The 16324-nt window shown below is 42.0% G+C and overlaps 1 protein-coding gene across 5 annotated transcripts in view; it reads right to left on the reverse strand.

The window, feature by feature from the left end:
* HECTD4 (HECT domain E3 ubiquitin protein ligase 4) overlaps nucleotides 1–16324 on the reverse strand; it is a 70306-nt gene that overhangs the window by 52383 nt on the left and 1599 nt on the right. For 3 of the 5 annotated variants that reach the window (XM_017814248.1, XM_017814247.1, XM_017814244.1), the window contains exons 2-7: nucleotides 7352–7869; nucleotides 4973–5062; nucleotides 4482–4612; nucleotides 2703–2811; nucleotides 1893–2031; nucleotides 555–725 (exon numbers count right to left, since the gene is read on the reverse strand). In XM_017814248.1, the coding sequence (XP_017669737.1) occupies nucleotides 555–725; nucleotides 1893–2031; nucleotides 2703–2811; nucleotides 4482–4612; nucleotides 4973–5062; nucleotides 7352–7614 (903 nt within the window). In that variant the 5' untranslated portion in view covers nucleotides 7615–7869. Of the gene's footprint in view, nucleotides 1–554; nucleotides 726–1892; nucleotides 2032–2702; nucleotides 2812–4481; nucleotides 4613–4972; nucleotides 5063–7351; nucleotides 7870–16324 lie in introns of those variants that run through there. The other 2 variants (XM_017814246.1, XM_017814245.1) reach the window with 2 other exon arrangements.

Raw genomic sequence — 16324 nt, forward strand, 5'->3', positions numbered from 1 at the left:
AAAGATGCAACTGCTTGCCACAAACTTGAGTTTCTTTATGGAACTCTACTTAAAAAATACATAATCCTCTTGTATGTTCTTAGTGATGGTTCACTGGCAAGTTTCGTAAAAAGAGGGTTTTAAATCATTTGCCAGCCAAAAAGTGAAAACAGTGATTTCCTTAGACCATAAACTCCAGGGGATGTTTAATTAAAGAATGAGTCTCTTAATGAAGATGTGATTTAAGCATTAGGGTTTTCCAGAAGCTGTACTACTACAGCCTCTCAATTCCAGCTCCATCCTCCCACTCCATCCTCCTCTGCTGAGGAGAAATACAGACATAAAACATACATTTTATATCACAAGAGAATTCATATTGCTAAATATAACAGCTGTATGTCCTGTCTCTGGAGATGGAATTGGACAATTCACCTTCAAAGTTATTCCATATATATCTACTCAGATTACACATGTAAATATTCAAATCTAACATGTCAATTTGAGAGTGCTGATATTTAATTAAACACGAGTCATGCTACCAACACTAGAGACGTAAAACCCACAGAATTTCTTACTATAATTTCAAAAATATCCATGAAGACAGAGTGGCCTTTTGGTGTTTTCTCGTTAAGACTCGCAGGAGACCAAATCCAGTAGAAATATGTGCCATCTGAAGAAAGATGCACCGTGGTCATGGTACTGCCCACTGGGAAGTGATTTACTGGCATTGGGATTATCTGACATACCTACAAGACAGAGAGCAGAAGAGGCTTAAAATTGGACTTAATAGTACTACTATTGCATTTATTTATTACGAAGAGATGATGTTTGCCAAATACACATAAACCTCAAATTTAAAACATAAAAGGATCATCTCCTCTCTAATGATGGAGAGTATACCCCAAACACCACAAAGAAAAAAATATGCATCCTAAAAAGTTATCTACTGTCTGCAGCTTCTTTGAAACTTTACTTGAAACTTTGGAAGAAAAGGTGAATCCAAACACACTCAGTTTCAGGAAACACACTGGACATAAATGTGTATATCCATCCTTAAAACCACTCCAGGAAAAACCCTAAAGTAAACAAAGGACCCAGTCTTACAAAGGGTGACAGTTGTTTATCTAGAAATCTGAATCAGATGTGAAACAACACCTGAATTTTGGGACAATGGAAGAAAACTGAGCTGTTCAGGAGGAACATGTTCTTGGTTTAAGTCAAAGTCCATTTTACTATTGTTTGATTGCTTTATGAGACCATACTGGAATCATGGAATATCTTGACTTGGAATGGACCAAAAGTATCATCCAGTCCAACTCCTGGCCCTGCCCAGGACACCCCAACAATCCCACCCTGTCCCTGAGAGCGTTGTCCAAATGCTCCTGGAGCTCTGGCAGCCTTGGGGCTGTGACCATTCCCTGGGGAGCCTGTTCAGTGCCCGACCACCCTCTGGGGGAATAACCTTCTCCTGAGATCCAACCTAAACCTCCCCTGACACAGCTCCAGCCCTTCCCTCTGGTCCTGTCACTGCTCACAGAGAGCAGAGATTGGAGCTGCCCCTCCTGGGGAAGTTGTGGATTGGGATGAGTCTCCCCTGAGCCTCCTCTTCTCCAGGCTGAACAAACCTGTATCCCAGCTCTTATAGAACTCCAGAATATAGGACAGTGCCAGTCTGTACATGCACATTCACATGGATATATAGAGAGAGAACACACTCTGAAACAGAGTAACATCCAAAACAAACTAACACCTTCCACCACACAGTGATTTCAAGGCAGGGTTAGAAACAGGCACTTTCACAAAATAAGATAAGAAACTTTGAGGATAAAACTAATTAAAGCTAAAAATTTGTGTGGTTCATTAAGAATGTTTTCCTCCTGTACCCTAACTCTGCAGTGAACTGTTCCCTTTACCTGAAGGGTATGTTGATCCACCACCTGGAAAAGGTAGTGAGGTTTATTATCAAAAGACACGGGGCGATGGAGAAGTTTCCCATTCCCAAAGGCAACCCAGCCCGTCTCGAGCTCCTCGTTCCTGCAGTACACAAAACCCCTGGCAAGAAAACAAAAGCAGGATATCAAAACTCTTCAAACCCCTGCCCTGTTTTTTGGTTTGTCAAAGAACAACTCACAACCACAGTCTTGAACTTTGACTGAACTTCAATTCAAGTCAGTAATTTTTGTTGTGAAAGGCTTAAACATAAAAAGCCTCATGGCTTCCAAGCAATAAAGCAGCAACAAGGTACAGTGAGTCACAGCTGCAGTAATTATTTAATGAATGACATAATTAGCAAACAAATACTTACAAACACAGCAACTGTACAGCTACAAATAAAAAGCCACAAAACTAGTCTGTAGTATATCCCTCTCAGCAAAGAAAAAAACCAACTTACTATACACAAAAAAATAAAATTAAATCTGAAATGCTATTCTGCTACTATGGAGGTTGAACTAATGGCCTCCAGAAGTCCCTTTCAAATTCAATTACTCTATAATTCTAGAGAAAACGTACTCAGGAAGAATTTCAGATGAAAAAACCAACTCATTAAAACAGCACTTAATGAATATACACAATATCATTGAATGGATTTGGTGGAAGGGACCTTAAAGATCATCCAGTTCCAATCCCCATGTGCTCTAGTCTTGCTACACCCAACATCTGAGAGAGGTTTATCAAAACAGTGACTTTTGTTTTTAAGCAGCAAATATGGAACTGTCACTCACCTCAAAGTACCGTGGAGTCCAGACCCCAACTTGCTTATTCCTCTACCCACGGAATTGGTTGTGTAAAGATAGAGCCCATCTGCTGCAAGACACCTTCCTAAATCTGCATCTGGAGCAGGAGAGGGAACAGAGCAGAGATCACCCCTGTAACACCTGAACTGGGAATTCTCCAGGAGTGTTACACCACAACTGGAAACCAGCAGCTGCTCAGACAGTTTTTAATACTGAATTTATTCTTTGGTCTTTTAAGAGCTTCTGTAACACAAAGTCTAAGAAACACAGTAGTTTCTTCACATCTCTCAGGCCTCACATGACACCAACTCACCCCAACACCAGGGCTCATCAAATCTCCTGCTGTTGCCAAATAAACTTTACAAGAATTAGGTGCCACTCACTCAGCTTCTCTTTGGAGACAATAAATGACATGAACATTGTGTTTCACAATTCTAAAGTACTTCACCATCATCCTTTTCTAAGTAATTTCCTTTTCCTGTCTTGTGTCCTCATTTCAGTGTTAAAGGTCTGGGTTTGGGTATCATGGCCAAAGCTGCTGTAAAAAACCTGAATTTGCTTTTCCTGCACAGTATTCCAAACTATAAATCCAGCAGGAACTAGACCAGCACACCCAACCATGGGCACGCAGGGCTACTCAACCAAACTCATTTCAGGTGCAAAATTCCTTTACTTAAATACAAAACTACTTGAATATTTGCTATTAAATGCTTTCAGAATGATGAAAAGAAGCAGAGGACTGTTCTCCTGCTTTTGCAACAGGTAACACTGTTCAGAACTGGCAGCAAGATAAATATAAGCAAAGCTTAGGCTTCTGCAAACCTTCCTGCTCAGGGCTGCTGGTCTAACACAGTGTGAGGGAAGAATAACCCAACACTGAGCCTTGATCTAATTTCTGCTACAACTCTGTGCTTCTCTTGGAGCTGGTCAGCAGATCCTTCTGCCTCTGAACACTCAAATTAGGACAAAATCTATTTGAAACACAGCACTTTGTCACTCAAAGAGCAGTAATTATTAATAATCAAGATGGGACACTCCTGTCCAGTCAACCTATTTAAGTTCACAGCAGTCAGTTAAGGAAAGGAAAAAAAAAATCTATCACTGTCAGAGCAAGAAGACTTGATTATATATCTGAAAAACAGAGATGTCGTCAGTAAAGTTGCAGACAGCCTCAAATGACAACTCAGATTTTTAAATTCCTATGTCTTGCATTAAATGTCATCAAACTAATATTTCTGAAGCAATGTGAACTGGTTTACTTAGTGAAAAAAGAGTAGGCAAACAAAGCAGAAAAAACCTGAGAATTAGTTCAGGGAAAGAAAAACAAAAGAAAGCAGTAAAATAAGAATATACAAAACCAACTGGACAGAACAAAAGCAGAATGGGGAAGGTGGTGGTGGGGGAAGCAGTGAACTTGTATTTCTAAAAATAAACCTGCTGTGCCAATGATAGTTGGTATTGAATACAGAGATCCTGCCCAGGGCAAGGGAATTGTGCTTACTGAGGGACTAATGAGAGTATAATGTCCAAACTCTATTTGACCTCTCTGCAGAATTCCCCCTGGAGTCAGGGAGGGTCAATGTATCAACTGCTTTTGATTGTTTCCTACGGCCTCACAGCTGAAAACAGCAGCTGCTACTCAGCAACCAAAAATTAAAGTTTTCTGAATCCCAACTCTAAAGCTTTACATTAATTTTCACACGAGTATCACCACTAAAAGCATCCTGCCCTCCCCTGCTCATACTGACAAGTCATGAAATAATTCACCTTTATTTTCGCTGCTGGAGCCAGTGTTGGCATCAGGGGCAGGTAACATGTCTTCAAAGCCCCAGGACACGATGTGCTTTCCTCCAAGCAAACAGGAGGGTGATCCAGGGCCTCCCTCCAAAAGCAACAACCTTTAAGCAGAAAAATATAATAAGATGCATCAAGAACAGTGACAGCAAAAATTAGCTACGTTAAAAGTTAAGCTGAAGATGTATTTTAAGTAATTATTCTCTGTCAGAGCTCATAAGGCACTTAAAGAAATCATCAATATTTAATTAAAAATTAAAATCTTAACACCCCAAACCCAATCAGTAGATGCTTTTATATTTGATTTTCTAATGTCTCCTGCAAATGACTAAATTTCCATCTTTCCTAGACCTCTGTAACTCTGAAGCAATTTAATCACATTTAAAGACATTCATCCCTAAATGCACTGAACACATTTTCAGAGCTGATGGAAAAGTGCCCCAAGGAGGAAAGTCACTACAAACCTGTAGAGAACATCAGCCACAGGCAGGGACCCCAGCTCAGTCTGTTTCTGTAATAGATGCACTGTATGAACAAAGGTTTTCAGCGACCCTCTAAAAGGACAAGAGAAACATGAATTAAAGATGTCTATTGAAGCCAGACTGAATCCACACACACAAACAGCACCCACAGACACTGTAACACCCAGTACCACCAGAGAAGAGCCAAGATATGGCATCGACTTCTTTTCTATTTGTATTTCTTTTTTGTAGAACAATGGAATATCCTGAGCTGGAAGGGATCACAAGGACCATCCAGTTCGATTCCTGGCCCTGCCCAGGACACCCCAACAATCTCACCCTGTCCCTGACAGCGTTGTCCAAACACTCCTGGAGCTCTGACAGCCTTGGGGATGTGACCATTCCCTGGGGAGCCTGTTTAGTGCCCCACCATCCTCTGGGGGAAGAACCTTTTCCTGAGATCCACCCTGACCCTGCCCTGACACAGCTCCAGCCCTTCCCTGGGTCCTGTCCCTGCTCACAGAGCAGAGACTGAAGTTGCCCGTCCGCTGTCCCTCCTGAAGAAGTTGTGAATTAGGATGAGTTTCCCCTCACAAACCCAAATTTGGAAGCTTTTCCCCTTCTGAAGTGATGCATTTAAATGTATATAAGGACTACAACCCTGGAAACAAAATTCAACCAAAGGAGAAGCTGTTTCTAATCTTGCCTAAAAGCGTTGCTTTAAAATTTGATTGTAGCATTTACAAGCATATGGAGTTCGTAACTAATTAAATTCCTGTTCATTTAATGAATACTTTTTTTTGGAGAACTTGTGAAATCTGTATGTTAATATAGTACAAAAGCCCTTTTTATGTAGAAATAAAGAGATTTAGAAATCTTTAAAAAGATATCTTTTACAATTTCTGTTTCAAAGGCTATCGGGAAGAAGGCATTTTCTGAATTACTATTTCCAGTCATGACAGCCCAGCTGAGCAGGAGAATTTTGGCTGTGCCTTAGGCATGGTCAGTTCTGCAGTGATTTGTTCAGAAACACGAGTGATCAGCTGCAGAGATCCTTTCCCTGCACTCTGCTGAATCCAGCCTTGTGCTTCCAGTCACACGTGGTCAGCCTTAGCTCCTAAACTTTCCTCCTCCCCTGTTTTCCTCAGTGGCATCTTCAGCTCTTGTGCTTTCACTGATAAACCTCAGCCAGGAGAAAACTGACACCAAACACTTTAAAAAGCACCTCGATTAATTATTTAAAGCAATATAATTACCCTGTGGGTTTATTCTTAGGAATATGAAGAACCCAAGATTGCAACCAGGAATGTCAATAATAGTCTCATTTTCAAGGTTTTTGGCTTCCTCATGGTACCCAGCACATGACTTAGATATTTAGAGGAAAAGCGTGAGGCTTTCAGAGGTGAACAAAGCACACCAGGATATTACAACTCTGTAAGCAGGGCAAGACAGATTTGCAAAGAAAATATAAGATCAACCCTCATTTCAAAAGCTCTATTTGAAATTTAGCTCTTCTACAAATTCAGCTGCAACAGAACATCCCATATTTCCCACAAATTGACATCTGGGAAAAAAAATAAATGTGATTGTGTTTATCAAATCCAATTTATCTGAGCTATGTTTGAGTACATTGCCTTTTAGATAAGGCAATTGTCAGCGCAGAACAATTTGCCACATACCATAGATTTCTCATTGACTTCATTAGAACAAGTACACTAGAAATTAAGTGGTTTTTACTTGAATAAACCTTTTCCTAAAGCAAATTATGACATCTCTGGAGAACTCCAACATCTTAAATCAGAGCTGAACTTCACAGACAAGGCAGCAACCTGAGAAACATTAAAGCAAAGATTTTCAAAAGGCTACTCGTGATTTTAGACCCACATTCATGGGGCTTTGTACAAGTTTTGTGTGTTCCTCCTCCTCTCCCCAAGTCCCATCCCCTAAAGCAGGTTTTTATTAAAATCAATCGTGGCCAATTTATCCTCAATCAGCTGATGTTGTGCCAAACCCATGCAGGGCAGGGAATAATTCAACCTACATTGGCTGAACTCTCCACTGGCAACAAAATACCTACAAATATTTCCCAGACAACACCAAAATCAAATCTGAAAGGAACTGCTCCAAAACCTGGCAGTGCCACCTTCTCCAGCCAAACGAAGGAGCAGGACAAAGGGAAAAGGAGACAACTCTCCTCCACGATGAAAACATTCCCTCTCATTGCTCAGGGCAGTGGGGGAGTCACCGACCCTGGAAGTGTTCAGAAACCACATGGACGCGGCACTCTGGGACATGGCAGCGCTGGGTTAATGGTCGGACTTGATGACCTCAAAGACCTTTTCCAGCCTTAAGGATTCCACAATTCTCTGTGTCATTCCTTACCTTGCACAAGCCAAGGCAACTAGGGCAGCAGCAGCATTTTCCTTCTGCTTGTAGGGGATGTGCTGGCCAGAGGGCGACGTGTCCTCCAGCCAGGAGCAGAGCAGGGCCTCGATGCCGTTGAGGCAGTCGGCGGGTTCCTTGGTGAGGCTCAAGGGCTGGCAGTCCCGAAGGCAGTTCAGCAGCACCTCAGCAGTGATGTTACACAGGGAAGGGTCTGTTCTGCTCTGGGACTGGATGAGGGGGAACACCAGGAGCAGCCCCATGCGGGAGGTGAACGGCGCCTGCTCCGGCTGCTGTAACAGCCCCTGGCGCTTGAGCAGGGCCAGGGCCTCCTCGTCCCCGGAGCTCTCCCGGTCGTGCTGTTCCTCCAGGGCCAGCTGGCGCTGGGCGTTCCAGAGCCCCCGGAGGGCGTTCAGCCGGTATTCCAGCAGCCGGGCATAGGCGTTGCTCTGGTTCCCACACACGGACCGTAAGCGCTCGGCCAGCTCCGAAGGGTTCTTGGTCTCGAACGACAGGATCTGGAAAGGAAAAGCGGGTATTTATTTTAAAAAGACACATATGGCTGTGTGTGATTTCCAGATCAGCTGCTCCCTGCACACATTTGGGGGGTATTTTAATTTCTGGGTATAAAGAAAGTTACACTGGATCCAAAGAACATGCAATGGAGTTGTGCCCAACAGGACAAGGAGCAGTGGCCACAAACTAAAACACAAGTTCCACCTCAACATGAGGAAGAATCTCTTTCCATGGAGGTGACAGAGCACTGGAACTGCCCAGGGAGGATGTGGATTCTCCAAACCCACCTGGATGAGTTCTCGTGTCACCTGCTCCAGGTGACCCTGCCTGGGCAGGGCGTTGGACTGGGTGATCTCCAGAGGTCCCTTCCCACCCCAACTGTTCTGGGATGCTGAGTCAGCATCCTCACTGAACCTGGGCTTGGACAGGACGATTTCCAGAGGTCCCTTCCTACCTTAACTATTCTAGGATTCTATGACCCTGTTACTGCTGAGTCAGCATCCTCACTGAACCTGACCCTGGGGGTTGCTGATGGAGATTTTTAAACTTTCAATCGTGACACTAAAACAACAATAATATAATTGTAGAGAAATTCTTTTCTGGGAAAAGAAACACTTGCCTCCTTTGGAGCTTTTTCTTTTGTGATCGAGGCAATTTTGCTAACAACTTCAAAAGTACTGAGGGGTTGGAGGGTCCCAGGGGTTTAGAGCCCTTCTATGAAAACTAATAGGTCAACAATCTTGTGTAATAAGAACGTGTATGTTCTGGTTTTGGAGCTTTTCAAACAAACAAACAAACCAACAAACCAGTTCTCTCCAGAGAACCAGGAGTTCTGTTACACTCTCTCCCCTCCCTGTTTTTTTCCCCTCCTCAGTTTTATCATATTGCATTTAGCTACACCTTTCTCAAAATATTCCCAGTTGCTGCTTTAGTTTAAAAACCTAAAAGTCTCCTCATCATCATTTCAGACAGAAGAAAGAGCCCTTTTTGGCACTTCTAAATAAAATTGGAGACAAAGCTGGAACAACAGAAAACAAGTAAACCATGACACAGAAACATATTTATGGGTTAGAACCAGCCTGGTACCGGGAAAACTCAGAATTTTAAGTAATTTGCAGACAACTTTTCTCCCTCCAGCAAACAACAGCAGTGGAGATCAGCAAAGTCACTTGAGCTGTGGCAACCTCAAGGAAAGGCATGAGCCAAGCATTTTGTGATCCTCTGGATCCAGTGTCCAAAGGGATCCAGTGTCCCTGTGCCACAATGACTCATCTCATCCACCCCCAAACACTCTGGTATTTTCATGCTGTAAAATTGTCTTTCTCCCACTTAATTAATAAATAAATATATTTTTTTTTCCCCAGTATATTATATATCTGGGAAGGGGAAAGTGAGAGACAAAGAGCTGCAATGGGTAATGTCACACAAGGTTGTTTGGTTTGTGGTTTTTAATTGCAGGCAGCAGTGACACAGAACATGAAATAAATGTTTATATCTAATTGGAGACTTTTGAACAGCTCATTAAAACGCTCCAGGACAAATCACAGCTGCCATTTCCACACTAAAAGCAATGGAACAGCTTTGCAGGAGGACACTCACCACTAGAGTCATGAAAAGTTCACTTTAAAGGAATTCACATCATAATTACACTTGAATAGATGTTGTATTGAGCTTCTTAAAACTAATGAACCTCTTTTAATTAATTTCTCATAGGGAGTAGGAATATTAATTCCTAACCCACATATTATACATTTAAAATAACCACCTCATGTTCAGTTGTGTGTTCTGCTGTCTCAAAAATAAGCTTAATTGTTTCCTGTTATAGATGGAATCACCTTCTAGAACAGTTTGCTTTTGATTTTCTTGAACTAAACTGGATGGATTTTCAACTAAGTGACAACAAGCTGCAGAAGTCAGGGGGGAAAGGGGATGAATGCTTTCATTTTGAGAATAAAATGGGCTCTGACCACATCAACAACCACAAAACTTGTGATTTACATGGTGTTACATGTCTTGCTCCTCAAGTCCCACAGTTTAACAGGAAGGTGGATTTTTTCTTTCATTTGGCTCTACATCTCTGAGTCTGTCTTGTACCAATCAAGGCAAGTCAGTGTCAAATATGTGCAGATATGCTGATGAAAAGCCTTTTCCTGCTGAAGTTTTATTTTCTCACTGATCTCACATTCACAATTTGCTTTATAAGCACAGTATGGTCTGTCTGGAATTGTTAAGAGTGTTTTGCTTTGGTCTTTCATGAAGGAAATAAGCACTAATTTGGGTAAATGATACAGGAAGTCTATCAGCTCCAACACATTTACAAGACCATTCCAAAATGGGACTTACAGACTTCTGATAACACAGTTTACATTATGGTTTTCATACACAGCTTATGGAACCAGTGGAAAAAAAGCTTAATTATTCAACATCATCTGAAGGTCTAAGTTGGCATTTGCAATTCCAGAAAATAAGAGAATATTAGAATAATGTTAGAAGAAAGGTGTGAGGTCATCTGCTACACAGGATAATGCAGAAAATTATCTTAAAGTCTGTTTTCCTCAAAAGACATTTTACTTGAGGTCAGTACTTGGAGCTACCTCCTAAAAGGAGCTTCAAGCCCAGATGTTCCCAGGGAGGCTCTGACAAACACCTTGGGAACTTTTAGGGTCTGGACACACTCCCAAGATCCCACCACACACCAGGGATCCACTCTGGCTCTCCTTGGTGAGCCAAACACAGCCCTTCCTACCCCAGCTCTATGACAGAGCTTCCTTTGGGCCATGCCAGGTATTTAACTGCTTCCCTCTGGGTGCACTAAAGACTTCCCAGAGGAATCCCAGCCCTTGCCAAGGTCTCCTCAGCACTCTGACTACAGTTTGCTGTATCTCCAGGCAAAGCTTGTTATCCTGAAGCTATCTGAAGTCAAAACAAGTTAAAATAAAATGCAAGAAGCCCCCCAGTTCACAACTCTGAAATGGGCAACACAACTCCCAACGCTGATAAAAGACACAGGTGAAGGGAGGAAACAGAAAATCCGTGCTAAAACAACTGGTATGAAGGTTAAATGAGAAAGGTCTTCCCCATCCCCACCCAGCAGATCCACCAGGAATGCCCCAAGGTGTGGGGCCTGCACCCTCAGCACCTCCTGCCCCAGGCTGGCCCCCAAAGAGAGTTTCTTCAGGCTGTAAATGCTGGACTCAGCCAAATCTCCATTTTTAGATCCCAAATCTAACCTTTCCTCCCCAGATCAGTTTATTCTCCTCCTATCCAGAAGATCTGACCGTTCTCTTTGTTGGAACGAGGGCAGATTCCTTGGCCTGCAGATACAGAGGTCCAGGACTCTCTGACACCTCAGTGAACAAACAACTATTCCTCACTCATCCAGAGCTAAAATCCCCTTTCCTCCTGCCTTCTTGGTGCCTTGGGATTTACACCGGAGCTCTGATTTGGGCCTGACTTCCAGCACCCTTTCGTCAGTGCCTCGATATTTCCCTGCCCAGCACTTGGGGAGATCTCAGGGCAGACACAACCCCAGCCCAGCAAAGCACCTGAGCCAGTTACTGACCCATCACTTCACAGCTCCAAACATTTTTAACTGCCAAGGCTTAAACGCAGTCCAAGAGGATGAAGAGGATGTAACAAACACACTGCTTTGCCATAAAACGAGTTACTCAATTATCTAATTACATATAACTAAAAACTGTATTTGTAAGAGGTTTAGTTTTAATTTTGCAGCATCTTATCCTTACATATTATTTCCCTGTTTACCCTTCTTAATCGATTTGAATAAATATTTTAATTAGAAAATAATGTGTCCAAAGTTTCATCACTCCAGCTGGTTATTGACATTTTAAACACTGAGAAGCACAAAAGGTACCTGGTTTTAGATCCACCAGGGGAGGATGCCACCATTCCTGCTGTATCCAATATTTGTCCTGTTGCATCCTACTACACAACATTAACCAGGTACTTCTTCCCAGTAAACAATATTTTCCCCAATTTTGCTTCAGAAAGCAGTGGCTGATTCACCATTATCAGGGTAACATGGTTCTCTATTGATAGTAAAAATTATAATTATCACACAAATCTACACAAAGAGTTTTAGCCTGAGGTTTTATGACCCCATTAAGTAAATTTAAATGTGAGCTGCCACTAAAAGGCAGCTTTTTCCTCTGGCTAAAATTCCTGCCCCTTGTCCTCTCCCTGGTGCCAGCATTAGTGCCTGTGGGGTTTGTTTTAATTCTACTACACAGGGAATTCTGAGCAATGAAGCTGCTCACAAAGGTGGGTTTTTTTTCCTAAAGTTACATATTGGAAAGAGAAGCCTTTAAATCTCCCAAAAGCATTTAATTCCTTTTCTACAGAACTCAGTTGGCCGACCTTCACACAAAGATGAAGATGGTGGTACATTTACCAGGACCAATTACACCCCTAATACCCTCCTGAGTATTAAACAAGTATTACTCCCATCTCCCAAGAGGAACAAACCAGACAGAAAAGCAGACACAACCCCAAAATCATAAAGTATCTTTAACAGCAGCATGAAAAAAATTAACTACATTGCTTCTAACACCCCTTTACAGGTATAAGGTAATTCCCTTGTACAGATATACAAGCAGCACCACTTGTTTACTTGGTCCTTTTGTCTCCAGAAACATCAATAAAACAATGTAAAAAAGCCTGAATTACAAAAAGTATGGATTATTCTATAAGGGAAACAGCACAAGTGACAGTTTTAAAGGCACCCTGAAGATTGAGATCCACAACCAAACTCCAACTGCTCCATGAACACCACTGTGTCCATACTCCTTGTCTCACATTCCACGTCGCTGGGCTTGGGAACAGCAATCCCTGCTCGTGGCACTTCCTGGGATACCGAGCCAAACACCACCTTGATCTCTTCTATACCATTTTTCTAAACCCTCTACAAACTTCTTCCTTGCTACACCACGTGTAAAATGTATAAATACATGGGAACATCTTCGCCCTGATGTTTCAGATACTGAGATTTTACGGGTTCCCAGCAGCTGCTGCGCTTTCCATCCTGCTTTAGTGTTGCAGTCAAAAACTACAAGTTTCAAGGTTGTTCTAATTTTTTCTGCTCCAAGGAATTTTAACCATATCACCTTGTTCAAAGCCTCTGCTGATTCCTGTATGGAGCAGCACAGCTTTTTAACAACTCAGCTAAAAGCAGGAACTATTTTCCCTTGTGAAAGCATTAGAAACCTAATTGCTCAGAAATAAGCATGAAGACACATCTATCTCTTACAATTTTATTCTAAATAATTTTTGCAACTGTATAAATTTCCCAAATAACCTTCATATCTGAGATGAATTACAGAGTACAAGCAAGCTGTAAACATAAAAATGCCATAAAGCAAAGGGTTGTTTATTTGTTTGTTCATTAAAATATTTCTTTGGCTCTTACTCAAGTAGTAAATGAAAATATCTACAAAAGGTAAAGAAAAATCTTTGTAATTTAAACATCTGAGAGTGCAGATCACTGAATTAATCAGCTGCAACTGGTGACAAGATCCATATTTGGGAAACATATTTGCAAAATCATCCTTTAGAAGTTTTCTAATGTTTTCCTGCAAGGAGAACTAAAACACGACCTCAAAAATAAAAAGCCAAGAGGCACAGTGGGCCATATCATGGAAGCTGAATAAATTCAAAGCCTTGGAAGAGGAATGTTGGAGTATTTGAAGGGGAAGGGGATGCACAAGGCAGGAGGAGGGTGTTCCAAGCCTGACACATGCCTGGATCAGCAGTTCCCAAGGCAGAGGTCACGACCCCAAGAGGGGTCACCCACTTAGGAAAGACTCAATTGTTGCTGGTGCATTAGGGACTTTCAGCTTGACAGAGGTGAGGCTTGTAGATGGAAGTGAGGTCACAACCAGAAAGGTCTGGGAAGCACTGACCTAGATAATTACAGAGACCTGCTCCCTCCTTCAGCAAACAGGGAAAAGGGACAAAATGTTTTCTCTAGTCTGGGAGGAAAATGGGTGAAAGCTTCAAGTTTAGCAGAACCCTTTGAGTCTAAATTGTTTTATGGAAAACACAAGTCAGTCACAGGACTGGCACTAAAAGAGCTGCCAAAACAGCTCTGGACTTCAGTTCTGCAACTGCTCCATGGAGGGTCTTCCCAGGCTACAATGGGGAGAAGAGGAAAGGCCACAACTTTTTTCTTATTTTTATTTTAGTTTTTACTATTTTTTTTTAAATTTACATTTGAGTAAAGATACCCATTTACAGTGCAGAGCAACACCTGCCAGCTTCACACTGACAGAGAGGAGGTTCAGATGGGATATTGGGAAGAAATTCCTCCCTGTGAGGGTGGTGAGGCCCTGGCTGCCCCATCCCTGGAAGTGTTCAAGGCCAGGTTGGACAGGGCTTGGAGCAACCTGGGATAGTAGAAGGTATCCCTGCCCAAGGCAGGGGGTAGAACTGGATGGGCTTTAAGGTCCCTTCCAACCCAAACCATCCCATGATTCTGTACTGACTCTGGTGCATTGGCAGATTAAATCTCCCTGGTTGAAGGGACCTCTCCACCTTCAGACAAACTCTCCCCCCACTCCCAGGGTTACTGTATCCATGAAAGATGTTTGGCTGGGAAGATTCTGGAACTCACAGAATCACAAAATTTGCTGAGTTGGAAAGGACCCACAAGGATCATCCAGTCCAACCCCTGGCCCTGCCCAGGACACCCCAACAATCCCACCCTGTCCCTGAGAGCGTTGTCCAAACGCTCCTGGAGCTCTGGCAGCCTTGGGGCCATGACCATTCCCTGGGGAGCCTGTTCAGGGCCCAACCACCCTCTGGGGGAAGAACCTTCTCCTGAGATCCAACCTGACCCTGCCCTGACACAACTTCAGGCCACTCCTGCCGTTTCCATTGTGCCACATTACAGACCAGCTCTTCCTCCACCAAACTGTCCCTCCTGGGTGGGCACTGATCGGCCAAAATGTCATGGCAACATCTCCAGCTCTGTCACAGGAGGTTGTCTCCAAGAAGCAGAAGACTTTGCACTTTGAAAGTCATTTCTCTGCATGAAAGGCTTTAAAACAAGGGTCCAAAGGCTCAAGTAATCACTGACTAATCCAGGTCTCTCTTGACTAGGGGATTTTGGTGGGAAACCCACGCCAGGAGCAGCTGTTACATCCATATCATTACAAAATTCTAGCAAATGAAAAGAAGGGCCCCTGTTATTTGTAAATATGCTGAGACAGTCTAAGAAGTTGGCAAATATCATCACATAAAAAATAAAAACAAACCAAAAACCTCCACACTCTTTAAAACTAAACATACTCCTAGAATAAGTTACTTTCAGGTGAACGAGAAGGTTAATTGTCTTGTAACTTACCATTAATATATGTATATGTATATAAATATATAAAATATAAATAAAAGTTGAATGGGAGTCAAAATAACAAAATAATAAGTTTTTCATAAGCCTTTCTTGGCATAAGTCCAGTACTGTAACATTTTTCCCCTCTGCTTTTCTTTTTATAAATAGCCAAAACCTTTGAACAGAAGGACAAAGGAAACACATCCAAATACATTGACATTATTCCCCAATAAGGGATATTTAAGCAAAACAGACCAGAATGACACACATCTCCACCCAAAAAACATCCATTGAAGTATTAAAGAGTATACATTTTTAATTAAGCACTTTATGGCAGAAATTCAGGGTTCTGACCACCACTGATGAAGCCCAAGAAGTGAATTAAAGAAGTTTACTAATCAAAGCAGCAGCTGCAGCATCTCCTACCCTTGTCCAAGAGCTCATCCCAAGAGATTTCTATCTGGACCATTTTCAAAGATATTTATTACATTGCAAAGAGGAGTAGAAACAGTGCAAATGAGCTCCTGAGTGGAGCAGTTGATGGCATGGCCACACTTCAATGAGATGTGTGCACATATTGCCACAAAATGGCTCCTCAAAGCCATTCCAGAGCACCAAAGTAGCCCCTCATTAAAACAGCAACATTAAAAAAGGCAGAAAAAAATATGAGCTAAATAATTTATATTTACAACACTTGAAATTTAATTTTTAAAAAAAAAACAAAACCCTTCCCCCTCAATTTCAAACACTGTAAACCAAAATACAGTATGTGAGAAATAAGTCACTTGTGATCATCAATTCTACCAGTGGAAGGCAATAAGAGGCTTTAATATTCTGTGACTTAAGAACAAAGATCAAAATAAGTCAAAGTCAGTACTTATCAAAATAAGCAGCACAGCAAAAAGTCTGATTTAATTATTTATTTCAAAGTTTTGTGCTGAAAACATTCACAACGGGGAAAAAATATCTCTGGAACAGGAAAAAGCATGTGAAACAGTGGCACTGCTGAAACACTGATTATAAAAGTGTCATAAAGAACAAGCCACAGCAACACCAATTCCGGCCCTATCTCCCCCAAACAACTGGAGTTTCTTAACATTCCTACACTAACA

This window comes from Lepidothrix coronata, unplaced genomic scaffold, assembly GCF_001604755.1.
Source record: "Lepidothrix coronata isolate B3197 unplaced genomic scaffold, Lepidothrix_coronata-1.0 Scaffold44, whole genome shotgun sequence".
Taxonomy (NCBI): Eukaryota; Metazoa; Chordata; class Aves; order Passeriformes; family Pipridae; genus Lepidothrix; species Lepidothrix coronata.